Consider the following 25,942-nt stretch of genomic DNA (forward strand, 5'->3'; position numbering starts at 1 on the left):
GCCCAGCACTGGCGTTACAGCTGTCTGTTCAAAGATAGATTTGCCTCAGAGTTCTGCCTAGAGCTGGCCTTCAGAGGCCCGTTGGGCACTCCCACTAAGACGTGGGCAGAGCCTGTCCTGCAGAGGGTTGCTCCGAGCACAACACAGGCCCTTCACAAACAGACCTCAGATGTGGGAGGGGTCCACTCTACACTGTGCCACGTGACCTTTGCCCTCTGAGTTTCCCACTGGCCCAGTGTGTCCCCCCAGGCTGGCATCATGGTCTTCAGTGGAACCAGGGCTTCTCCGGCAGAAGGCACAGTTAAATATGTGCTGAGCCAGATCCCAGGTGTGCAGAGAGGGACCTCTGTCCCAGCCAGGGAGCCTCAGGCAGAGCGTGCTTCTGGAGGAGCTGATATCTGAGCAGGACCTTGACCCGAAGGAAGGAGCTGACCTGCCGGCACGGAGGGCTTTTCATGAAGAGGAAACCACATGTGCAAAGGTGTAGAGGCAGGATTTCTAGCTGGGCATCTGGCAGAATTCCGGTGGCAGGGGACACGGCCAGCTGGGTCACTCTGCCCAGCAGGGAGCTCGGGGGAGAAGTGCCATCACACGTGTCCTGTACACAGGGACACTCCATCTGTGGGGACCCAGAAAGGGCTGTTCCTAGGGACGGGGGCTTTCAAGGGGCACTGTTTCTAGATGCAGCCCATCCCCGAGCTGAAGGAAAGCGGGGGCAGCATGTGGATCTGCACCTTCGTTTCTCCCCAGAGAAGGGAACCGAGATCCAGAGATGGGAGCGGCTGTCCCAGTGCACACAGCAGAAGTCACTGTTTCCAAGTGGGACTGAGACAGGACTGGCCTGTCCCCTCTCTGGGACTTTGACGGCCCCAAGTGCACTTCTGAGCTTTGGAGCGTGTCTGCCCGGAAGCCCCCGTGCTCCACCCCAGAGGCCAAAGGGAAGGGAGTGTCTTCTCATCTTTTCTGGGGGCAGGTAGTGGGGTGGCAGAGCCGAAGGGTTCCCACTCCCCAGGCGGGCCTGGCCCAGCCGGGAAGGCTGCCCGGCAAGATCCTAGCCAGCAGCTGGCCTCGGAGTCCGCCAGCCATATTTATCCGAGTACTGTCCGGGCGGGCTGGGTCCTCACACTGAGGCACTGTCTTCTGAAATCGCAGTGCCTCCCACATGTACACGCCTGATGGAGTCTTTCCTCCCTCCCATCTGCAAAGCTGTGGCCATCTCGGTGGTGGGTAGCTGAGACAGTACCGTAGCTGCCCTTTCCCACACAGTCAGCAGTTCTTGTTTTCTGAAAGAGAAGGGAGCGAGATTGTGTTGGTCAGCTGCCTCTGAATCCCAGTCCAGGTCCTGTTGCTGTCCCCTGGAACCTGATTTCTCCTGTCCTAGACAGCAGAATAGGGGAGGGCTTTCCATGGCTGACCAAACCAGATAACCACCTTTTTTTTTTTTTTTTACTCATTCATTCTTTGCACAGTTGTATGCCAGGTACCCAGCACATACCAGGTGCTGGGGCAGGCCCAAGGGCAGGCAGACCAGTAAGAAAGTCAGACTGAGGACCTGCTGACTTGGACCGAAGGGCCGCAGGGAGAAGAGCGAGGTGGAGAGACGGGAGGGGAGGCAGGCCCCACGTGGCATGTCCACCAGGACACCTGAGCATGTTAACATGTCCCCGGACCAGCTCCTCAAGGGGACAGAATCTCCAAAGACAGCGAGCCAGGTCACGCGGCCCCGGGTATGTCGTCCTGCTCCAAGGACCACGTGGCTTCCCAGCGACCCTGTCGGCAGCTGTGCGTGACAGTCTCCACAGCCTTCTCTGGCTCTTCTGGGACGGGAGGCTTTGTGATACTGAGGCAGTAAACCCCTCCAAGTCCAGTCTGCCACTAACACAAACCACGTGTGGCCCTCCACGCCAGCTGCCACACTGTTTTCCTTGGACAGCATGTCTCCTTTCTCTCTCCCACAAGCTGATCTTGAAAACTGCTGATGGAGTGTTCCCTCATCCCCCTTGGAGGCCTGCAGTGTGGCCACTTGACGTGGCTCCCTCTCCCTTCCCGTCCCCCAGACTGACTCACTTTCCTCCTCGGTTTCCAGTCCTCCTCACCCCGAGCACCACTTCCTTTTATTATCTGGGGGGAAGGGATGGATTTTCTAGTTTCCAAGGAGAGCAGTCTACAGTTGGCCTTGGCCCGGCATGCCTCTGGTCCTGCTGCTGCAGACAGCCTGGGTCCGGGGGTCCCCACAGAGTGTCTGGAACGTGGCCTGTGGGTGCCAAGTATGACAGCCCTCTGGCTAGAAGCAGCTTGTGGCCTATGAATCTGGACACACTAAGACCAAAAGCAAAATAGCTCACAGGCCTCTGATCTCCTGTCCTTGCAAATAGTCCTCTTAGATTGTTGTTACCATTGACAGAGTGATAAAGAAAGTGAAATAGGGCGCCTGGGTGGCTCAGTTGGTTAAGCGACTGCCTTCGGCTCAGGTCATGATCCTGGAGTCCCTGGATCGAGTCCCGCATCGGGGTCCCTGCTCGGCAGGGAGCCTGCTTCTCCCTCTGACCTTCCCCCTCTCGTGCTCTCTCTCTCTCTCTCTCTCTCTCTCATTCTCTCTCTCAAATAAATAAATAAAATCTTAAAAAAAAAAAAAAAAGAAAGTGAAATAAAACTGGATAAAGCTAAATGAGGAGGATGGGTGTTATAGTTCAGCCCTGCACTGTCTATGATCACGGCACTAGTCATGTGAGGCTATTTAAATTAATAAGAGTTAAATAAAATTAAAAGTTCGATTCTTCCGTCTCCGGAGCCACGTTTCAAGTGCTCAGCCTTGGAGCTCCATCTAGGGCTAGTGGCTACAGTAAGGGATGGTGCAGATATAGAACATTGCCATTATAGCAGAAGGTTCTTTTGGACAACCAAGCTCTGGCTCCTGAGGGCACTTGGATAGCCTGAGGAGTTTTGCTAACCTTAAAACACAGCCTCGTGCTGGAATGTTATTCATCCTTAAAAAGAAAGGACATTCCGACACCTGCTACAACATGGATGAACCTCGAAGACGTGAGGCTGAGCGAAATAAGCCAGACACCGGACACATACTGCACGATTCCATGACATGTAGCACCTAGAACAGGTAGATTTGTACAGATAGAAAGTGGAATGGTGGTTGCCAGGGGCTGGGGGAAGAGAATAGGGAGTTAGTGTTTAATGGGGACAGAGTTTCAGTTTAGGATGATGAAGAGGTTCTGGAGATGGATGGTGGTGATGGTTGCACAGCAATGTGAATGTGCTTAATGCCACTCCTTGTATGTTCAAAATGCTAAAGTTTATGTTAAGTATATTTAACACAATTTCTAAAACACACAGCCTCACAAACTACTAAAAATCATTCCCAAATAACTTTTAGAATAATGTCTTCTTTATGGGCGGAGTGCCAGGAGAGAGGGGATCTGTTGTTGAGCACCTGGATGTCCCCAAAGGGCTCACATTCGGCGTTCACGGACATAGCGACTCTGCCAAGCAGACTGTGGTCCTTGTTCCCCAGATGGTGACTCGGGCTCCCTGGGCAAGGAGGCTGGCCCCTGACACACAGCTGGCCTGAGGAAGCATCCGGATGTAACCCCAGGACTGTCTGGTCCCCAGGGCATCTGTGGTTAGACTTTGCAGCATGAAACCTGGGTCTGCTGCCTCAATCAGTAACACTTGAGAGGACACTTCAGCTCTTTGGGCCATGCTTGTCTGGGTAAAAGCAAGTCAGGACAAGGGACGAGAGAGTAACTTCCTAAGACACACTGTTCCTCTGGCCTCCTTCAGACAGAGGCTCAGAAGGAGGCCAGGAGAAGGGAGAACGGGCATGGTCAGGTGGATGGATTACTGGTGCATACTTTTTTTTTTCCTCCTGAGTTCCCGTTATTGGTGTTCCAGCATTGTCCTAACAAAATTGAGAAGGACCAAAAAAGATGGCATTAGGCAAAACCTATCATCTCTAAAAGACTCTGTGGCTGAGACTGATCGATCACCCGCTTTTCAAAAGAAAGCATGCTGTTCACATGTGCACAGAATATTAAACTTACTTCATCTCAGGCTGATTTTTCACGCTTGTATGACCCTCCAAAGCCACCTTTGAGAGTGACCTTAAGGAAAGAGAGTGGGATTTCGACTAAGGTCCTTTAACTGGCTGGACCACCACTCAGCTGGGTGACCTCAAGCAGCTGTCCCTCTCCGCTCCCCAGTTTCTCCTATCTGGGACATGGGGAGTGTACATTTATATCACAGAGTTACTGTGAAGGTCAGATCAAATCATGCATGCGAAGGCTTGCTAACCGTAAACTGCCAAACAACTGTTAGAGTGGTGACTAATTCTTATTTAATATTAATGACATGAATAGTATTAACCAGGGCACTTAGCGAACACGTGAAGCTGTCTCCCAGAGTGTTCCACTCAGTTGCCTTCGTTGCTTTGGTCGGTTGGTATTGAGTACCTACTTTGTCCCAGAGTCGGAAAGCTCCTGGATTCAAAGAAAGCAGCCCGCCTTTGCAGCAGGCCTGCTGTGGGCTCTCCAGTTGCTGAATGACGGTGGACCAAGCATGTCCCATTGCCACGCAGCACAGAGTAGGGCCAACGGGAAACCACAAATCAGACCGTGACCTCTGGGCAGCCCATCAGGGTGCCGGCCAAGCCGAGGTGGACCCGCCTCCCCAGGGGCATCACAGAAGACAGCACCAACGGGGCAGGGAGCCCCCCGCCTGTCTCCCAGGCCCACAGAGCAATCCGTTTTTGTTGAGGTGGCTGGTGTGACGGCAGAGAAGCCACGGGCTTCCATCTCTGGCCGCGCCGCTTGCTGGCTGCAAGCCCGTGGCCGATTTCTTCCCTCTTTGGGCTCCAGTTTCCTGGCTGATCATGTCCACCTTGAAGGAGTGTTCGGAAGATTTAGTGAGAGCATGTGTCTAAAGAATCTAGTCCGTGCCTGGCACGGATAACCTGTTTCTCTTGAGACCTCTCCTCCCTCCCCCTACGCACTAGCCGTGCTTATTTCTCCAGGGCTATTCGGAGCTTCTTTCCTTCTGCAGAGGGGCATCTTGAATGCCAGGGTGACTTTCTGCTGGAGGAGAAGCGATGAGCAGGCTTTTCACATTCCAGCCGTCACGTGGGAGGCTCAAGACTCCCTTCCTGTTTGGATGCCGGGCCCAGGTACCAGTAGGGTGGCTGTGCTGCTATGATGAGCCTCTCTGTACAGCAAGGGTCCATCTCCCTCGGCGCTTGTTGGGGACCCCGGACCCTCCAGGGCAGAGAAGCTACTGTCTGCAGTGGGGGTGGTGAATCACGCACCACTCATAACTCTCCCACCCCAAAGTGACACATGTCTCTTCTGCTCACATTTAACTGGCCACATCCCACTGCAAGGGGGTTGGGGGCGTACAAATCTACCGTGTGCTCAGGAGAAGAACCAGAAATCTGATGACAGCCTCGGTCACTACCACGGCCCCACTTTAATCCATAAAGTAACACTGCATGTTGGTATCATTATGGTCAACTTAAAGATGAGACCTGGGGTCTGTCACTTCCCCAAGACCACAAGCAACAGGTCCTTGGGATTTTGTATATCAAATCGGAGAGGCGTTTATCACCCTAATAAAGGTTTCCAGTTTGGGGACTCAGCCCCTGTTCTTTCTCCCCCCTACAGCAGCCTACACCACCCTGGAAGGATTTATTTCCTCTTCCGTCTCTCTAGACTTCGAGTCTTTTTGTCTCCGGACCCCATGTACCCAGCACAGAGCGGGGCTGTTGGGCCAGCCTGGGGAACCTTAGTGTGGCAGGGGAGTGTAATGATCTCACAGGCATAGACCTAACCAGATTAATTGAGTCCCAGTGGTTTGTTACCTGACGAAACCTGCAATTCTTGGGAAACAGATTGACCTGCTGTCAGTGGAATTCTGGTGGCTCTGGGGGTTTTGTTCACATTTCAGGTCCTGTGGCTGGAGACCCCCAGGAAAACTGACAGTGGTCTCTCCCAGCTCTGAGCCTTCACTGATATGGCTGGCGGCTGTGAACAGAGAGAATTGTTTTCATGGAGATCCTAGGTCCAGTTGACATTGCCTTCCTCCCATTAGTCTGGGTTTCTGAAAAGCTGAACACAGTGAGCCTTTATATATCAAATCACATATTTCACATAATTCCCTTAAAATGTCAGAAATGCATTTATCATATTAAAGGCTTCCGTTTTTGCTATTCTCCCCCTGTTTAGATGCAGATGTTGGACAAATTTCCCATGGAAGGAGGACAGAAGGATCCCAAACAGCGGATCATTCCCTTTCTGCCAGGTGGGTGAGACACATGCTATTAGAAGGGGCTCTGGGGGATCCAGGATAGCCCCCACATCTCTCAGTTCAGCTTCCTGGGGCATTGTCCTAATGACCAGAGTCCCAGCCGTTTGTAGAAATTAGTGCCTAAGAATATGGGCTTTGGGGTTAGATGCTACACCATCTTCTTAGGCAAGATGCTTCACCTCCAGGATCCTCAGTTTTTTCTGTCTCTACAGTGGGAATAATTAGAGCTCATAAAGCTTTTGTAGTGAGTGGCATCCTTGTTATGGCTGCAGTATTACTTTGCCATTGCCATGTCATGAATTCACACCAATTTAGCAGCTTAAAACCACCCTCATTTATTACCTCAAGTTCAGTTGGTAGGAAGTCCAGGCAGGTGCTGCTGGGTTCTTTGGTCAGAGTCTCCCAAGGCAGAAGTCATCATCTTGGCCAGGCTGGGCTCTTACCTGGAGGATTAGGGAAGAATCCACTTCCAGCCTCATTCAGGTTGTTGGCAGAATTCAATTCCTTGCAGCTATGGAAGTAGAATACATGTTTCCTTGCTGGCTCTTAGCCAGGGACCCCTCAGCTTCCAGAGGCTGACTGCGTTCCTTATCCATCTTCAAGCTAGCGGTGGGGCATTGAATCTTTCCCGTGCTTTGAATCTCTCTGACTTCCCCTTCTGCCACCTGTTGGAGAAAGCTGTTTGCTTTTAAGGGCTCCTGTGATCACGTTATACCTACCTAGCTAATCCAGGATAATTTCCCTCTCTTAAATAGAACTGTGGCATATGTCGTAACATGATCCCAGGAGTGAGATCTCATCATATGTATAGGCTCTGGGGCTCTGGGGATGACGATGGGACATCTTTGGGGGTCCACTTTAGAAATCTGCCTGCCTATTTGCCACAGCTCCCAAGCACCTTCTGAGTGCCAGGCACTCCTCCAGGCACTATAGAGGAGTTAATACCCTCATGGCTGATCCCTGCACTTCAGACATTAAGTGTTTCTTTCCCCCAAAAAAAATTCCTTACCAAAGGAATAGTATTAAGGCTTCAGCTCCAAAAAACAGGCTACCCAAACCAGAGTTATTACCTCAAGTAATAATATTGGATGTCTACTGTAGGCCAGTCACGGGGCTAAGTGCTTTGCATTCATTACCTTGTTTAGTCTTCAGAACAACCCTGTGCCCATTTTACAGATGAGGAAATTGAGGCTCAGAGAAATTATAATCATTTGCACAAATAGCAGAGCTGTGCTTCAGACACAGCTTTGGCTGGCTCCAAAATTCATGCCTGAAGTCAAACAGCCCAGGTTCAAATCCCAGTGCCCCCCGCTCATCCACTGTTACTCCGGTAAATTATGTAAGCACACAGAGTTTCATTCTTCATTTGCAAATTATAGATAATAGTGATACTTAAATAATAGAGTTGTTGTGAGGATTGGCTAGGTGCTAAGTGGCACATAACTAGCAGCAGTCAAGCACTTACTATTATTTTTATGTACAGATAATCAGCAAATTGATAGTCGCCCTAAATCACAAATATTTAGAGCTGGAAGTGCCCTTTAGATCTTTTCCATTTTGCAGACAAGGGAGCAGGTCCTGAGAGGAGGGGGACTCCCTGAGTCCCCCAGGAGCCCACTCTCTCCTCCCTACTCCAGGGTTCTGCCATCAGCACGTCGAGTGGTTCTTCCAGATATTGGCATCACTGAGTGGATTTAGAGACAGGGTAGATGTATTTGCCAGGCCCCATGTACTGGGAGAACCATTTGCCTAAAAAAACTAATATTTTTAGTTCTTCCACGGAGAAAGTGTGCAGTCATACTAGAATTTTTGTTTCCTATTGGAGAAAACCCAGTGTACCAATGCAACAGCCAACTAGCAGGGCTCCAGAGCTTATGCTTTGGAGTTGAACAGACCCAGTTCTGTGACTTCACACAGATGACAACCCCCTGCCCCCAAGCCTCAATTTCTCCATCTGTAAAATGGGACAATGACTCCCGCTTTACAAAGCTTCTCTCCCTGGCACATAGTGGGTTCTCTGCAAAAGTCAGAAATGGGATCCTGGGACATTCCTTGGGAATTTCTTGGTATTCATATTTTAGGGTCATACTTAAATGATCAATCTGAATATTCCAGTTGAACTGGACCCCAAACGTAGGTTTTTTTCTTCAAGGAAGGAAAGGAAAGCAGTGAGTTATAACTCTTTACTGGATGAAAGACAAAAGCCAGCTGTGAAAAAACTTCCCAGCACAGGGAAGGACTCTCCCAAGCCCCTGAAAACTTTCATGGTTACGGAATCCTTTTCCACCCACGAATTTATGAAAATGCTCTTCTCAGAGACTCAGCCCCATTTTCCCTGCTTGGGGCACCCACTTGCTGCTCAGAGAGGTGTGGTTGGGCCCCAGGACCCCTAGAGCATCCCTTCATGGCCCACCTCTTAGCTCTTCCTTGAGGCCAAGGCCAAGGGCAGGGAAAAAGCTGAACACAGGGAGGCACATCCCCTCTCCTAGGGGTCCGTTTTCTGCCAAGACTGCCGCGTCAGCAGAACAAAAGCAAGTCTCTTGTTAGCACAAAGGCAGGGGGAGGGTGAAGCAGCCCTGTACAATTTTCCATCCGAGCAAGAGCTGGGGAAGCCAACTTGGCAGAGGATGCGGCTTGAAAAATAAGACTTACAGTTTGGCCTTCCACCACTGGAAAACAAAAGCCTGCCCGTTCCCACCAAAGGCTATGCTCTCCGCCTAGCACCCTTTCCACTCCAGGAGGGCTGGCCTGCCAGGGAAGGCTCACCCTCCTTCCCCACAACTCACACAGAAACCCATGAGGCACAGATAAAGGGCCATTGCCCCCGTTGGCATTTCACTCAGAGCCCCCAGCCAAGGAGGTACTGGCCACATGGTTCTGCCCCACAGCCCAGGGCCTGAGCCGGGCTCCAGGTCTGCTGCAGATGGATGATGAATTAGCCTATCAGAGGCAAGTCTTGAGAAACCAAGCCGCAGGTTGAGGAAAGAACGTGTGCTCTTAATTGCAGAGTATGAGTCAGTATCATATAACCCATTTAAGCAAAACAAAACAAAAAGTGATTACTCTTTTATGAGCACCTAGGAAGGGCGAAGCCCTGTGCTGGGTGAGTCCTGGAGGTTACTACTAAGAAATAAGGACTGCTCTCCCATTTTACAGATGAGGAGACTGAGGCTCTGGGAGGTAAATGCATTTCCCAAGGCAGCACAGTCACCCTGGATTGGCTGACTACAGTGCCTGTGGCCTCCCCGGCAGGTGCCACCACAGGGCTTCCTGTCCCCCTCGTTGGCAGGGCATCTGCCATATGCCCGGAGACTCCTAGGCCATTCGGGGAGAGGAATGGTGCTTTTATTGTCATGTCACACCCCCAGGAGACCTTGAAGGTGCCGGAGTTCTCCATCCTTCTCTTTCAGCCCCTGCAGGCTGGGCCTTGAGTGAATTCTCTTCGTCGGTGGTGACTCCAGGACTAGCCTGTGCTGTTCCCATGGGCCGGTGCGTGCACTGTGCCTATTGTGAATTGTTTGAGTTGGGTCACAGCCTCCCCAGTAAGAGGCCTGAACACCCCACTCCCCACCCTTCCTCTGATTTATAGAAGGGGACATTATATCAAAATGGGACCAAAATGTTTTTGGTAGGGACTCCTCTCCAATTCTGAGAAACAGATTAGAGGCAGGAAGCATTTACTGTGGGAGATTTCTCTTCAGGCAGGCATTCCTTGTTTTTCCTAAAGGCTCAGGATTCTCCTAGAGGTTCTAAACTTCGAACAGTCCCACCCACGAGGGTGGTAATTTGATTATCACAATGACTGGGGGTGGAATGGGGATGGTCCAGGGATCCTAAACATCCTGCAGGGTGGGGGACTCCCACAGTGGGAAGGACTGCCCCACCCGGAATGTCAACAGGGTCCCTCCCTGTTGGGAAACACTGACCGTGTCAAGAGGGCCGGCCCCCTGTGCTGGCCCATCGAGGGCTCACGGTACCTATCGACTGAATAAAACCAGGTACATCAGGTTGTAAACCCTCCCCACTTACTTGGCTGCGTAATTTGCTTTTTTATGGTACACGGCATGAAAACTTTCTGATTTCAGAAGCAATACGTGTTTATGGTAGGAAATTTGGGGAAAGTCAAAGAAGAAAACAAAAAGGCTCTGTCTTCCACCCCTTGGAGACAAGCACTTTGAATCCTGTGATGCGTTTTGTTTAGCTTTTTCCTTTCTAATAAACATGGTGGTCAGAAGTTTGACTGACTCATAAGCAGAATTAAAACGATCACCATAATAAGCAAAGGAGACTCCATGCCATTAAAGAATATGAGGAATATGTATTTTATCTCACTGTGGGTTATTGTTTTCTTTTTAAGTGGTAGAAATTAAGCAGAAAAAAGAAAACCTTCACCATTAGGTTGACCATATCTACCTAATTTCCTAATTGTGCCCTTTTGCCCAAGAGCCAGTGATCAGATTATGTTAAGTGTTAGATTAACCACATTGGCTTTTGGGTGCAAATCTCCCTAACCAGCTTGCATTGCAGATCTTGGAGTCAATAGGCTGTTTCCCATCATCCCTTTCAATTCTATCTTATGAAAACTCCTTTGGACCTTTTTTTTTTTTTTTTTTTTTTTTTTAATTTATTTGACAGAGAGACAGCGAGAAAACACAAGCAGGGGGAGTGGGAGAGGGAGAAGCAGGCTTCCTGCTGAGCAGGGACCCAATGGAGGGCTCCATCCCAGGACTCTGGGACCGTGACCTGAGCCGAAGGCAGATGGTTAATGACTGAGCCACTCAGGGGCCCCTCCTTTGGACCTTTCCTACCATCCTGTTCCTGCTCACTCAAGCTTGATCTTTGGAGATGGCGGCCTCACCAGAGCCATGTTGGAGCACTGGTTGATCTCTCCTTGCCCTGCCGCCTTGGGACCCGAATTGCTCTCCTTGACCTGCCTCCTCTGACCAGAAGCTCTCCATACTTTGCTGTTGGAAAAGCTGTGGTCTCCCTATGCCCTCCTCTTTGACCTTCCCCTGGAGACTCCTGGCACTCTGCATAAGCTGGGCTCCCCCCTTGGTGTCTTATTTCTGATTTTCCTGCCCCCTGCCTGTGTGACAGGTCCAGAATGGTGAGGCCAAGCTGTCTTAATGGTCAGTGCATGCACTTGGCCACCATCTCCCCACTCCCCTATTAGACTCACAGAAACTCACCAGTTTGCTTTAAACAAACCTCATCGATAGCATTTTAGCATCTTGGATGTTTCCAGACACCCTCATCATCTTTATACTTGTCTTTGCCTGTTACCTGCCCACACATCACACTGGAAGATCTGGTACCACAACCACTGCTCAGGATACCACCAAACAAGTAGTGGATTGATTCTCAACTAGTTTTTGGTGAGGCCGGAAGGCTTGGAACCCTTCTGTTACACACAGCTGACTGGGGAAGCAATTGGAAGGATTTGTCATCTTGGCAAGTGAAATCCACCTTTATGCATTCATCAAGTATGAGTGCCGTGTGGTGAGGGTACAAAATTGATTAAGGTCCAGTCAAATCCTATACGTTCTGAGCCCCATGACTTTCCCCATGAAGAAAGAAGAAGATATAAATCGATAGTGTGTGCAATCAGAAAGAGACAGGAACTCTTAATCCATTTGAAGTAGATAAAAGTTTCTCAACTGGGATGGTGGGTGAGGTTGGATGAGAAAAGTATTCCAGACAGAGGGAAAGGCACAGAATAATGAAAGAGTGTGGAGTGTTTGCAGAATGGAAGACTAGACTAGGCATAGGAGGACACAAGAGGAAAGGAGGCTGAGCTGTTAGGTTGTCCACTCTACTGCTCACCCCCTCTGAGAACCGCACAGTTCGATTATCAGATCTGGCCTTTCTTCTTCATCTGGTAGGAGCCCCTTCCTTCTCAGGATTGATCCAGCCTCCCTTATTTCACCAAAACTTGCTTCCTGGGCCCCACTCCCTCAAGCCCTTGCATTTGAGCTGTGAACAGGGCTTTGGAGGACAATGCATGGGGTCACTCAGGCCCTGTGGACATCCAGCAGGGGATGATAATGGAAGCCAGAATTTGGGTACCACTCAGACCTACCAGAGGCAGCCACATCCACACCCTCCAGGTTTGCTGAGAACTTGTCATTGCCCCCTTACAATGCCGTGTATGCTCTCCACTCCTGCAGGCAAAATTCTCTTCCGACGGAGCCACATCCGGGACGTGGCCGTCAAACGCCTCATACCGATTGATGAGTACTGTAAGGTAAGTCTAAGAAATGCTAACACTTCCCTGTGTCTCATGTCTTCCCTTTAGGTTGTTTCTTTCCTTCTTTTCCCTTTCTGGCTACAAAATAGTCATTGCGAGCAACCCACAGTTGAAAGAAATGTAAAAACCAGAAAATCAACCACCCATGAGTCCTCAGAGGCAACAGTTATTAAGGTTTCTACATGTTTCCTTTCTAGTTTTTCTCTCTGTATGCATTTCTTTATGGTGTTGACACCATCCCATATGTGTTATTTTTGTTGCTCTTTCTTTTTTCTCTAATATTGTGATATAAGAATTTCCCCATGGTATAAAAACATCTTCTTGAGCCTACTTTAAATGGATGCATAGTATTCCACTGGGTGTGAATGTTCCAGAAGTTATTCAGTCCCTGTCCTTGGACAGTGCAGCTGGCTTCCAATCCCTTGAATGTTCTAAATCACAAGGGGCCTGCCTTTTGGCTACATCTCCTTTGATTTGCAGCTGTGGTTGGGAAAGAAGCATGCTTTTCCTTTGTCTAGGTTCCCTTACCTTTAGTATTATTTCTCTAACTTAAAATCACTAGCAGCTCTGATTGGAGAAGGGTGGGAATAACAAGAAATGCCTTAACAATGGAGCAGCAGAGATTGGAAACAAAGCAAATGTATTTGTTCTCTCACATCTGTCCTGCATTTTCCTGGAGGTTCTAGCCAGTGTACACAGGGAAAAAAGAAAATAAAAGGCATACAGTTCGGAAAGGAAGAAATAAAACTGCCTTGATTCACAGATGACATGATTCTGTTGGAGAAAATCGTAAGGGAGCCACAAGAAAAAAAAAATACTAGAACTAATAAGTTTAGTAAGATTACAGGATACAAGATCGATATAAAAAATCAACTGTTGGGGCGCCTGGGTGGCTCAGATGGTTAGGCGTCTGCCTTCAGCACAGGTCATGATCCCAGGGTCCTGGGATCGAGCCCCGCATTGGGCTCCTGGCTCAGCGGGGAGCCTGCTTCTCCCTCTGCCTCTGCCTCTCCCCCTGCTCATGCTCTCTCTCTCTCTGTGTCTCAAATGAATAAATAAAATATTAAAAAAAAAAAAAAATCAACTGTAGAGGCACCTGGCTGGCTCAATCGGTGGAATGTGAGACTCTTGATCTCAGGGTTGTAAGTTCAAGCCTGACATTGGGCATGGAGCCTCATTGAAAAAAAAAATAAAATAAAAAAATAAAAAATAAAAATCTTTCTTTATTAAAAAAAAAAAATCAGTTGTACCTCTAAATACTAAGCATGAACAATCCAAAAATGAAATTAAGAAAATAATTCCACTCACAATAACATCAAAAAGAATAAAATACTTAGGGGCGCCTGGGTGGCTCAGATGGTTAGCGTCTGCCTTTGGCTCAGGTCATGATCCCAGAGTCCTGCGATCGAGCCCTTCATCAGGCTCCTGGCTCAGTGGGGAGCCTGCTTCTCCCTCTCCCTCTGCCTTTGCCTCTGCCCCTGCTCATGCTCTCGCTCTCTCTCTGTATCAAATTAATAAATAAAATCTTTAAAAAAAAAAGAATAAAATACTTAGGAATAAATTGAATAAAAGAAGTACAAGGTTTATACATTAAAACTACAAAACACTGTTGAGAAAAACTAAACCAGCTCTAAATTAATGGAGAGACATTACATACTCATGGATTAGAAGACTCAGTAGTGTTAAAATGGCACTTCTTACTACTCAGGCATAAAAAAGAATGATATCTTGCCATTTGCAATGACATGGATAGAACTAGAGAGTATTATGCTAGGTGAAACAAGTCAAAGAAAAACAAATGCTCTATGATTTCATTCATATGTGGAATTTAAGAAACAAAACAAACGAGCAAAGGGGAAAAAAAAGAGAGGCAAACCAAGAAACAGACTCTTAACTATAGAGAATAAACTGATGGTTTCCAGAGGTGAAAGCGGGGCGGGGGGGGGGGAGGGGGCGGAGATGGGTAAAATAGTGATGGGGATTGAGGAGTGCACTTGCTGTGATGAGCACCAGGTGAAGTATGGAAGTGCTAAATCACTGTATTGTGCACTAAAACTAGTATTACACTGAATACTAACTGGAATTTAAATAAAAACTTAAAAAAATCTAGGAGAATAAATTAGAATTTGGGGGTCAGGATGAATTTCTTAATAAGAACAACGTGTGTGTGTGTGTGTGTGTGTTATATGTGGAATTTGTAGAAATTGATGTGAAAAAGACAAACAACCATACAGGGAAAATGGGCAAAGGACAGGATTGGAAATACAAAAAAAAAAAGATAAATCCCAATGACAAACAAAAAATAACAAAAAAATAATAAATAAATAAAGTGGCAGTTCTTCCCCAATCGATCTATACATTCAATATAATCTCTGTCAAACTCCTAGTAAGCTTTTTTGTAGAAATTAACAAGCTGATCCTAAATTGTATGGAGAAATGCAAGGAACCCAAAATAGCCAAAACAATTATGAAAAAAAAGAACAAAATTAGAGGCTTATAGTACCCATTTCAAAACTTCCTACAAAAGCTACAGTAATCAAGACTGGCATAAGGATAGGCACGTAGACCAGTAGAACAGAAGTGAGGGCCTAGAAATAAACTTTTGTGAAATTTATGGTCAATTGATTTTCAGCAATGGTGCCAAGAAATTCAATAGGGACAGGATAATCTTTTTAACAGTGTGGGATAATAGGATATCCATACACCAAAAAAAAGGGGAAAAAATTAAGTTGGATCCCTACTTCACACCATGCACAAAAATCAACTCAAAATGATCACAGACCTAAACATAAGAGCTAAAATTATAAAACTTCTAGAAGAAAACAGGAGAAAATCTTTATGACCATGATTTAGGCAGAGAGTTCCTAGATATGACACCAAAAGAGAAAAATTGGTAAGTTGGACTTCATTAAACTTCCAAACTCTGTACTTCAAAAAAATCCGGTGAAGAAAATAAAAAGACATGTCACAGATTAGGAGAAAATATTTGTAAATCATCTCTGACAAGGGACTTGTATTGAATCTATACAAAGAACTCTTAAAACTTAACCATAAAGATGTTCCGGTTTAAAAATAGACAAAAGAGACCTTTACCGGGCTGGGCAGGCAGGCAGGGGTTTGGCTCTGGCAGCGGCGCTGCGATGTGGTTCGAGATCCTGCCCGGGATCGGCGTCATGGCCGTGTGCTTGGTCATCCCCGGCATAGCCACGGCGCACAACCACAGGAAAAAAGGGTTGCCTATTATCCGTATCAGTGGAGTTTGATGCAAAGAGGTAGGTGGGTCTCTGGAGTTAATCGTTACTATGTGTCAAAGGGTTTGGAGAATATCGATTAAGGAAGCATTTTCCTGATTGATGAAAAATAACTCAGTCATACTCATCTACCCCTTCTAGAAGGTTATGCAGTGTATTAATGTAGTGCATAATAAAAACAACAAAAAAGTAAATAAATAAATAAAAATAGACAAAAGATGTGAATAGAAATTTCACCCAAGAAGATGCATGATGGTTAATAAGCACATGAAAAGGTGTTCAGCTTCATTAATCATTAGGCAATCATTAGGTAATGAGAAACCTGCACAGCCACTGGAATGGCTATAATCCACAAGATAGACAAAACCAAGAACTGGTGAGGATATGGAGAAACTGGAGCCCTCGCTCTGGTGGGGACACAGGATGAGAAGCCACTCTGGAAAATAGTTTGGCACTTTCTTCCACAAGTGAAATATGACCACTCTTAGGTATCTACTCCAGAGAATTGAAAACTTACATCCACACAAAGACTTGAATGTACATGTTTGTAGCAGTACTAACTCATAATAGCCAAAAACTGGAAGCAATCCAGATGTCCATCATCAGGTGCATAGATAAAGAAAATGTGGAATACCCATACAATAGAATATTTTTGACAATAAAATGCAGTGAAATCCTGATAAATATTGCAACTTGGATGACTCTCAAACACATGATGCTAAAAGAAGCCAGATGCAAAAGGCTACGTGTTGCATGATTCCATCTCCATGAAATGTGCAGAAAAGGCAACTTTATAGAGACAGAGAGCAGATCAGTGGTTTCCAAGGCCTGAGGACAGTGCAGGCAGAGATGGACCACACGTTAGGTGGGGGAAATTTTTGAGGCGATGGAAAAGTTCTAAAACTAGATTGTGGTGTTGGCTGCACAACTCTATAATTTACTAAATATCATTGAATTGTGTACTTAGAATGCGTGGATTTTATAATACATAAATTATACTTCAATACATCTTTAAAAAAATGTAAAGGGGGGCAGTGTGGGGATATATGACCCTTGTCTTGGCAAGAGACCTCATGGAAGGGCAGAAAATCACTCCTGATCACTCCTGATCACTCCTGTCTTCTCTTTGCCAAACATGACCTCCTTTCATCCCTCCAACAACCTTAAGAAATAGGTTTTATTATTCCCATTGCGTAGGCGAAGAAACAGAGACACAAGAAAGTTACTTACAACAATAGTATTGGAGGATTTGATGGTTGAATGCTGGCCTTTTAGGACTTGGCCCTCACATACCACTTACAGCCTCTCTCTCTCTCTCCTAAGGATATCCTTAAAAAGGGATTGGGGAGTGAAGGGCAGGGAAGGTCACCCAGGCACAAAGGTACTACTACTGCCTCCCAACTCTCAGAGGAAATTTCAGATCTTCTCCTCTTTGTGTCTTTTCAAACCTCTAGAGCCTAAAAGTCCTTTGTCCAGGCCTTGCTGGCAAGAACTTCGGACCTCTGGGGTTATCTTGGCCAGCTGGGGATTTCCACCTGGTACCTTCCCTAGCAACTATTGTCTCTCAGCCCAAAGTGTGCTATCCTGCTTCTTACCCCGGCCCACCCAGCTTCTCCCCAGAGTGACACTTTATACCCAGGACTTCACGAACCTCCAGATACTTGATTTGGAAAAGGAGATTTAAAATCATGAAATGAGGGGCACCTGTGTGGCTCAGTTGGGCATCCAACTCTTGATTTTGGCTCAGGTTGTGATCTTGGGGGTCGTGGGATCGAGCCCCGAGACTCCAGGCTCAGCAGGAAGTGTGCTTGAGGTTCTCTCTCTCTCCCTCTCCCTCTGCCCATCTACCCCCAAAATAAATAAATAAATCTTTTTTAAAAATCCTGAAATAAAAAGAGATAGCAGCAGCTGCCTGCATCTGGCTGATGCTTGGAATGGTATAGAGATCATGAATTCACCTGGTTTCACCATAGGGAAGAAGTGGCTTATGTCAGATGAGCCACATGAAAGTTACCACTCCGTGCAATTAATGCATCATAAGAAGCAGAACAGAGCAGATATTTTGGGGTTTGGGTTGGCCAAATTCCCCGGCTTGGCTTCAAGGGAACTGCCCTCCTGGAAGGAGATGAAACTATCTATTCCAAGGTTTGCAAAATCTTTTACAGACTACACAGACTTTTACTTAACATTTGAGTATCTGTTATTGGCATTGTTTTGAGCTGACTTAAGCCAATTTAACCTATAACTATTAGCTTTATTTTAGTAGAAATTGGTAGTCTCCAATAGATAAAGATAGAGAAAGGCTGTAGGTATCCCAAACCTAATTCCAACTAGGAAGAAACTTTCTGCTCTACTAGACCTATTATAAAGTTACAGTAATTAACATAGTGTGGTGTTGGCACAAGGATAGGCAGACCATTGGAACTAAATAGAGAAGCCAGAAACAGACCTGTGTGTATTTGAACACTTAAATACTGACAAAGGCAGCGTTGCCGATCATTGAGGAAAGGTTGGCTTCCTCAGTAAGTGGGGATCTTTATGGGGGAAAAAAAATGGTAACTAACCCCTGCCTCACACCATACGTGTAATCATTTCCAAGGAAATTAAAGACCTAAATGTAAGAGGCAATAGTATAAAAGGTTTTATTTATTTATTTTTTTTTAAAGATTTTATTTATTTATTTGAGACAGAGAGAATGAGAGACAGAGAGCATGAGAGGGAGGAGGGTCAGAGGGAGAAGCAGACTCCCTGCCGAGCAGGGAGCCCGATGCGGAACTCGATCCTGGGACTCCAGGATCATGACCTGAGCCGAAGGCAGTCGCTTAACCAACTGAGCCACCCAGGCGCCCCGTATAAAAGGTTTTAAAAGATAAAAATAGGGGGGAAAAAACTTTATAATCTCTAGGTATAGAGGGATTTTTAAAGACAAAGTACCAGCCATTAAAAGATTGATTTATTTGACTACATTAAATTTAAGAACCTCTGTTCATTGAAGAACACAGTGAAAACAAAACTTGGCCAAATACTGCCACATATACAAGCATTATCAAGCAGCTCCCTAAACAGCCTCTCAAGTTGTTCTGTAAGCTTATTGAAACACCAGCTGTCAGTCTGACACCACTTTGCATGGACATTTCCTCGAGACAAATGGAATGATATCCCAGTGCCAGGATCTGCTAATCCCACCCTGGTCTGACATTTAAATCCCCTAGAAGAAACAGAACACAGAGGATTCAGAATCCTAGACCCTGGGCACCATTTTGGAGGATGGACTTGGCACGTTCTTTTCATGCAAGGGCCAGAGTATCTGAGAATATTTCTAGAATATCCCTCATTTCACCAGTAAAGAATATCATTTCTAACAACTGTTGTGCTGGTGGATAAAGGCTACAGTGTTGGTCAGAGGTCAAGATAACTGAAGCCATGAGATAGCCTTTTCTAGAGTGAGGACTTGTGATGAGAGTTCTTTACTTGCCAAAGTGTTCATTTCTGATGAAGATTGAAATTTTTACTAACCATCATTGGGGTGTAGCTTAAATCTAACACACACACACATACACACACAGACAGACACACACATGAGTGTGTTTGCCCATACTGTGGTATTTTGAACTAAATGATAGGCAGTCTAATAACAGTGTTTACCAGACTCCAGCCATTTGAGACCTCCTGTCAAGATGTTTACTGTATACTACCACCTGTATTATTATTATTAAAATTAACTCACTTTAACTTCTTAAAAATAATACATTTTAGAGGAAATTTTATAATACATCATAATATAAAACTGCTAAAACTTGCCAAAAATAAAAGAGCAATGAAACAATAGCAACAAAGGATATGTCTTTAAGTCAAGCCAGCTGCTGCCTGCCTACCCAAAGCCCCGAACTACCTGGTCCTGCTCTTTTTCTTTTTTCTTTTTTAAGGTTTATTTATTTATTTTAGAGCATGTGCCAGTGAGGGCTGGGGGAGGGGCAGAGGGAGAGAATCTTCAAGCTGATCCCCCGCTGAGCACCGAGCCCCACGCAGGGCTCAATCCCATGACCCATAAGGTCATGACCTGAGCCAAAACCAAGAGTTGGATGCTCAACTGACTGAGCCACCCAGGTGCCCCAACCTGGTCCTGCTCTTAAAGAGACAAGTTAGAAAAGCTTTTTCTTCCAGGAATTTCCCAGTTTTAGGTCTTATGTTTAAGTCTTTAATCCATTTGGAGTGGATTTTTGCGTGTGGTGTAAGATAAGGGCCCAGTGTCATTCTTTTGCATGTGGATGTTGTTCTCCCAGCACCATTTGTTGAAGAGACTGTCCCTTTCCTGTTATATGTTCTCGGTGCCTTTGTCAAAGACCAGTTGCCTATATGTGTGGATTTATTTGAGGGCTTTTGGCAGTGATTTCATGGATATGATACCAAAAGCAGAGGCAACAAAAATAAAAATAAACTAGTGGGACTACATCAAACTAAAAAGCTGCACAATAAAGGAAATAATCAACAGAGTAAAAAAGCAACATACAAAATGGAAGAAAATATTTGCAAATCATATATCTGTCAAGGGGTCAATCTCAAATATATAAAGAACCCATATATCTCAAGAGTAAAAAAGCTAATAACCTGATTTAAAAATGGGCTAAGGCCTTGAATAGACAGTTCTCCAAAGAAGATACACAAATAACCAACTGGTATATGAAAAACTGCTTAATGTCACTCATCATCAGGGAAATGCAAATCAAAACCACAATGTGATACCACCTCACATTTGTCAGGATGGCTATTATAAAAAAACAAAAACAAAAAACAAGTGTTGGTAAGGATATGGAGAAACTGGAACACTTGCATACTGTTGGTGGGAATGCGAAATGCAGCCCCTATGAAAAACAGTATGGAGGTTCCTCAAAAAATTAAAAATAGTGCTACCATATGATCCAGCAATCCCACTTCTTGGTATACATCCAAAGAAATTGAAGTCAGGATCTGGAAGAGAGATTAGCACTCCCATGCTAGCACTATTCCTGATAGCCAAGATGTAGAAACAACCTGAACGTGGTATATACATACAACAGAATACTATTCCACCTTTTGAAAGGATATTCGACAATATGTCACAATGTGGATGAACCTTAAGGACGCTTTACGAAGTGAAATAAGCCAGTCGCAGAAAGATAAAATCCCACATGATTCCACTTACATGATCTGAAATAGTCAAGCTCAGAATCACAGAGCAAAATGGTAGTTGCTGGGGGCCGGAGGGACAGAAAAACGGGGCGTTACTAACCGACGGGTATAAAGTTGCGGCCAAGCAAGAGGAGTAAGCTCTAGAGATCCACAGTACAACACCCAATAATACTGTATTGTGCACTTAAAATTTGTCACGAGGATAGATCTCGTGGTGAGTGTTCTTATCACACTGAAATAAAATTTTAAAAATATAATGAGAGAAAAGTGGTAATTCGCTGGGGCATTCATTTTGAAGTTCAAGAGGATTGAAAGAACTGAGAAAACCCAACTCCCTCACTAGGCGAGGCATTGTTATTTAGCAGAGCCGTCTTGCTGGCTCTAGAATCACCTCCCGGAACCACTACACTACTGTACTTGATTAATACAGTACCGAGAGACAAAGAGTTAATGTTGTCAAGCAGCTAGTGTATGATGGAAATCTTAAAGCCACTTCCTCACTTATTCTGTAGCACAACCTTCCAAGGTGGGTGTTTGTGATTTCCATTTTACAGATGAGCAAACTGAAGCTCAGAGAGGTGCTGGGACATGGCCAGAGCGAGAATCAGGAGCTGGGGCTATCTGACCTTTATCATGACTCTCAGCAAACAGGACTCTTTCTGCTCACCTCTCCTCTCATCCCTGCATCGACCAGCCACATCTATCCAAAGGGCCAGGATTCTCTCCGGGACAGAACTGAGTTTTCCTGGAACTGTGGTTCTTTGTTTTTACTGACCGAACACAAGACAGTTCTGGAGTATTTCAGAAGCAGAATTATTTCTCTGCCCCAGGTCATGTTTTTATGTTAGCCTGTCCTTCCAAAATGAAAGGGGTAAACATCAAAGCATTCAGTGCCGCCTTTTATTAGTAACTTGGCTGTATTTTATGGTTTAGGGATTTGGCTTTTACTTCCTAGGAATTGCTCAAAACCAAAAGGGAACTTGGCATTGTCAGGAGGTTTCCGTGGGCCTCGTTGTCCCTTCCCTCACTGGTCCTTTAGGAGCCTCTGATCATTTCAGCAGGGAGCACCCCGGGAGCCCCCCCGTAGGTGGAGCCATGGCCACCTCAGGGCCCACCCTGCTCTCCCTCATGGCATTGGTCCAGGGAATACTTTCAACCAGGCATCAGGGGCTCCCCAACACTATCTAGACCTCTGGGAAGGTGCAGGAGAAACAGCCACATACCCCTGCCTTCTGTGGGTTCGGGGTGGAGGAGCTGGAGTCGGCCAGCCCTGGGCTCTCCAGTCCTACTTACTTCGCCAGATCTTCCATTTCCCCATCTCCGAAATGGGCCAGCCCTCCCAGGACTGCATGGAATGACACAGACGAACGCCTTCTGGGAGCCGTCGAGTGCTGAGCCGACATAAGGGAATGGTGTTCTTGCAGTCTGGGGGCAACCGCAAGATCTCTGCACACAAAGCAGCCAGGACACACCACGGTCCAGCATATAATCAGCTCCTTCATTATGTGGTTCTAACTGTACGAACTACAGGATTTCAGAGGAAAGCGAGACCAGCAGGGGCCCCGAAGACAGCAGCTCGTCCCAAGCAGAATGAATCCTCCAAACCAGAAAGAGAAGAAGGTCAGAAGCTAGAGGCAGGGGAGGGAAGCGCCTGCTCTCTCTCTTGGCCTCTCTGCCTCTGGCTTGGAAAAGATCAGTCCCTGGGGATTTGCTGCAGAGCAGGAGCTACTTCAGTAAAATCAATGAGCCACAGATAGCAGGCCCTTCTGGGGTGAAGAGCTTGGACAGTGACTAGGGAAATCACCCTGCTAAAACAAGTCCACCGACCTCACGTCTTCTTCAGCTTTAGGTATGAGACAGCTTGAACCTGGGGGTCTGGCTTAAAGTCAGAGCCAGACTCAAAGGCCGTATAGGGTCAGCTACCCAGGTGACCATCAGTGGGTGAATGAATAAACAGGATGTGGCATAGCCAGGGACACCTGGGTGGCTCAGTCGTTAAGCGTCTGCCTTCGGCTCAGGTTGTGATCCCAGAGTCCTGGGATCAAGTCCCACATCAGGCTCCTTGCTCAGTGAGGAGCCTGCTTCTCCCTCTCCCTCCTCTGCTGCTCCCCCTGCTTGTGCTCTCTCTCTCTCTGACAAATAAATAAAAATCTTTAAAAAAAAAAAAAAAAAAGAATGTGGCATAGCCATAGGGTGGAATATTATTCAGCCTTGAAAAGGAAGGAAATTCCAGCACCTGCTACAGCATAGATGAACCTTGAGGCCATTAGCTAAATACAAGCAGCCTGGCATAAAAGGACAAATATTGTATGATTCCACTTATATGAGGTACTTGGAGTAATCAAATTCATACAGACAGAAGGTAGAACAGTTGCCAGGAGCTGAGGGAAGGAGGAATTATTTAATAGGTACAGGGCTTCAGTTTTGCAAAATAGAAAGCATTCTGGGGATGGTTCCCTAACAAGGCAAATGTACTTAATACCACTGAACTGTATGCTTAAAAATGCTAAAGATGATAGGGTGCCTGGATGGCTCAGTCTGTAGAGCAGGTGACTCTTGGTCTCGTGGTCATGAGTTTGAGCCCCACATGGGGCATGGAGCCTACTTAAAAAAATGATTAAGATGGCAAATTTTATGTGTTATTTTACCACAATTAAAACTTTTTACTTATTTATTTATTTATTTATTAGATTTTATTTATTTTGACAGAGCATGAGCAGGGGGGAGGGGCAAAGGGAGAGGGAGAAGAGGCTCCCAGCAGAGCAGAGAGACCCACGTGGGGCTCGATCCCAGGAACCTGGGATCACGACCTGAGCCAAAGGCAAACACTTAACCAACTGAGCCACCCAGGCGCCCCTAAAACTTCTTAAAAATCAGAAAAATAAGTCAAAATACCCCTGAAACCTTGAGGAAGGGACCACTGGAGACCCCCATCCGTCTCTCCATTAGTCCATCGTATGCCAGGAGCAGCGTTGGAGGACCACTTTGCAGGGGATGAATGGGAGGTGAGCTTTTAGAGGTTTGTTATCTAGCAAATATAGGACATGTTTTTTTCCACTCCCAACTCACTCAACGCTTGCAGGAGGCTCATGAGAGGCACCCCGGAACTGAGGCCTTCTGTGGAGAGGAGCAGGGTCTTGCCTCCCTCCAGAGCAGGAACTGGCGGGCTGAAATGACGGGCAGAATTGCCCATGCTCTTGACGTCTGGGCATGTGCGCAGGCGCGCTCCCTGCACAGAAGTTTGTACGAGAATGTGTGCATGACGCAGCTCTCCTGCACTGCGATCTGCATCCTCAGGCCCCGGGCCAGAAGGGGCTTAAATAAAGATCTGTTGAACTAAGCTGTTTATTCATGATGGAGCTTCGTCTTAGTTTCATATTCTTTCAGGATCGGGATGTACACATCCTTCTCTCATATTGGACACAGACACCAGTGCAGTGCTGGGCCCAGAAATCATGTCTGTTGAATCATTGAATGGATACCTGTTGGGAGATGAACGGGCATAACGAATGCCTAGTCCCCGTGGTGCCCTCCACCCACTCCTTATCCAACCCGCTGGCAGACACCTGAGGCTCCTTTAACTGATGAGCTAGGATGGCAAATTAATATGGACTGGGGCAGTGACAGATGCCAGATGTTTCTAGCCCTCAGTAGCCTGGACACTTCTAACCTCTACCCAAATCATAAAGCAGTGCCCTCGCTGTAACACTGCAGCTCTGTGAGTTAAGACACGCATGCAGGCATGTTGGAAACCAGCTTAGCGTTCACCAGTAGGCAGCTGGGTCAATAAAATACGATACGTTTGTGCAATAGACACCCTCAAGATCCAGTAGACATGAAGTCATAGAAGAATAATGACATGGCATGAAGTCCCTAGTTTAGTGTTTTAGATAAATGTATACATATTCTTTGCTCAGATATGCCCATAACATGTATGTGCACGCCTGTGTGTGTGTGTGTGGTCCCCAAACCAGCAGCAACACCAGGGAACTTGTCAGATATGCACATTCTCAGGCCCCACCCCAGACCTACTGAATCAGAAAATCTGGGACCCAACCGTCTGATTTCACAAGCCCCCCAGGTGATTCTTATCATACCCAAGTTTGAGAAGCCCTGACTCATGGCATTCCTGACACCCCTCTCCTTCCTTTGGACTCATTTGTGTCTCTTCTCCAGGCCCTGATCCAGCTGCCCCCCTATATCTCTCAGTGTGATGAGGTGCTGCAGTTCTTTGAGACAAGACCCGAGGACCTGAATCCCCCCAAAGAGTAAGTTGGTGTGTGGACTTCCCTAGAGTGTGCCCTCACAGCCAGCCCTGCTCCCAGGCCGGGCCCAAGAGGAATTGGAGTAGAGCAAAGTAAAAAATTCAACTTGACCACCGTGATTGAGCCCTTGTGGGGCCTTGCTCCATGTGGCCCGCACAGGGGAAGGAAGCTGGCCTAGGGTCACTCCTGGAATCTCCTACACGCCTGCACGTACGAGGCACGCGTGGAGAGTGGTGGAAGCGGGAGCCTAGATGCCCTTGGGGTAGGGCCTTGCCCACAAGGGTGAAAGTGCTCGTGACCGTGAGGGATATGGATGAATGAATGACAAGACCTGCTCGAGGTCTCAGTGCTCGTGAGTGACAGGGCCGGGGCCAGAATTTGATCCTGGTCATCCAGGGTCTAACACTATCCCAAAATGTTCACCCCAGCCCCTGCAGCAGACAGAAAACACTCCCAGGTGCCTGTCTCTGCGTAGCCAGTGGTCCCGGCAGCCCAGGCGCGCTGGAGAGACTCTCCCCCCAGCCTGCTGGCTTTACACATCAGGAGTTGATGGCACCGATGACCCTGCCCGCCCAAAACACTGACCTACACATAGCGCTTATTAAAAAAGTTTAATTGTGGGGGAAACCACCATGCGTGTCTGCGGAGAGAAGAGTTCTCTGTAATGGAGCAGTCGCAGGGCTGGGGGTGGGGTGGGGACC

General features: G+C 46.8%; 1 protein-coding gene and 1 pseudogene across 2 annotated transcripts in view; both read left to right on the forward strand.

Moving 5' to 3' along the window:
- Positions 1-25,942, forward strand: part of SH3PXD2B (SH3 and PX domains 2B) — a 103,411-nt gene that overhangs the window by 35,997 nt on the left and 41,472 nt on the right. The window contains exons 3-5 of the mRNA XM_045901273.3: positions 6,228-6,303; positions 12,477-12,553; positions 25,153-25,244. Of these exons, the coding sequence (XP_045757229.1) occupies positions 6,228-6,303; positions 12,477-12,553; positions 25,153-25,244 (245 nt within the window). The remainder of the gene's footprint in view (positions 1-6,227; positions 6,304-12,476; positions 12,554-25,152; positions 25,245-25,942) is intronic.
- LOC129046523 (NADH dehydrogenase [ubiquinone] 1 alpha subcomplex subunit 1-like) lies at positions 12,560-25,245 on the forward strand (annotated as a pseudogene). Its single transcript, XR_008508062.2, has one exon. The product of XR_008508062.2 is annotated as an NADH dehydrogenase [ubiquinone] 1 alpha subcomplex subunit 1-like (transcript).

Source organism: Mirounga angustirostris, unplaced genomic scaffold (assembly GCF_029215605.1).
Source record: "Mirounga angustirostris isolate CCGP_5_RB_7025 unplaced genomic scaffold, mMirAng1.0.hap1 SCAF_7, whole genome shotgun sequence".
NCBI classification, from domain to species: Eukaryota; Metazoa; Chordata; class Mammalia; order Carnivora; family Phocidae; genus Mirounga; species Mirounga angustirostris.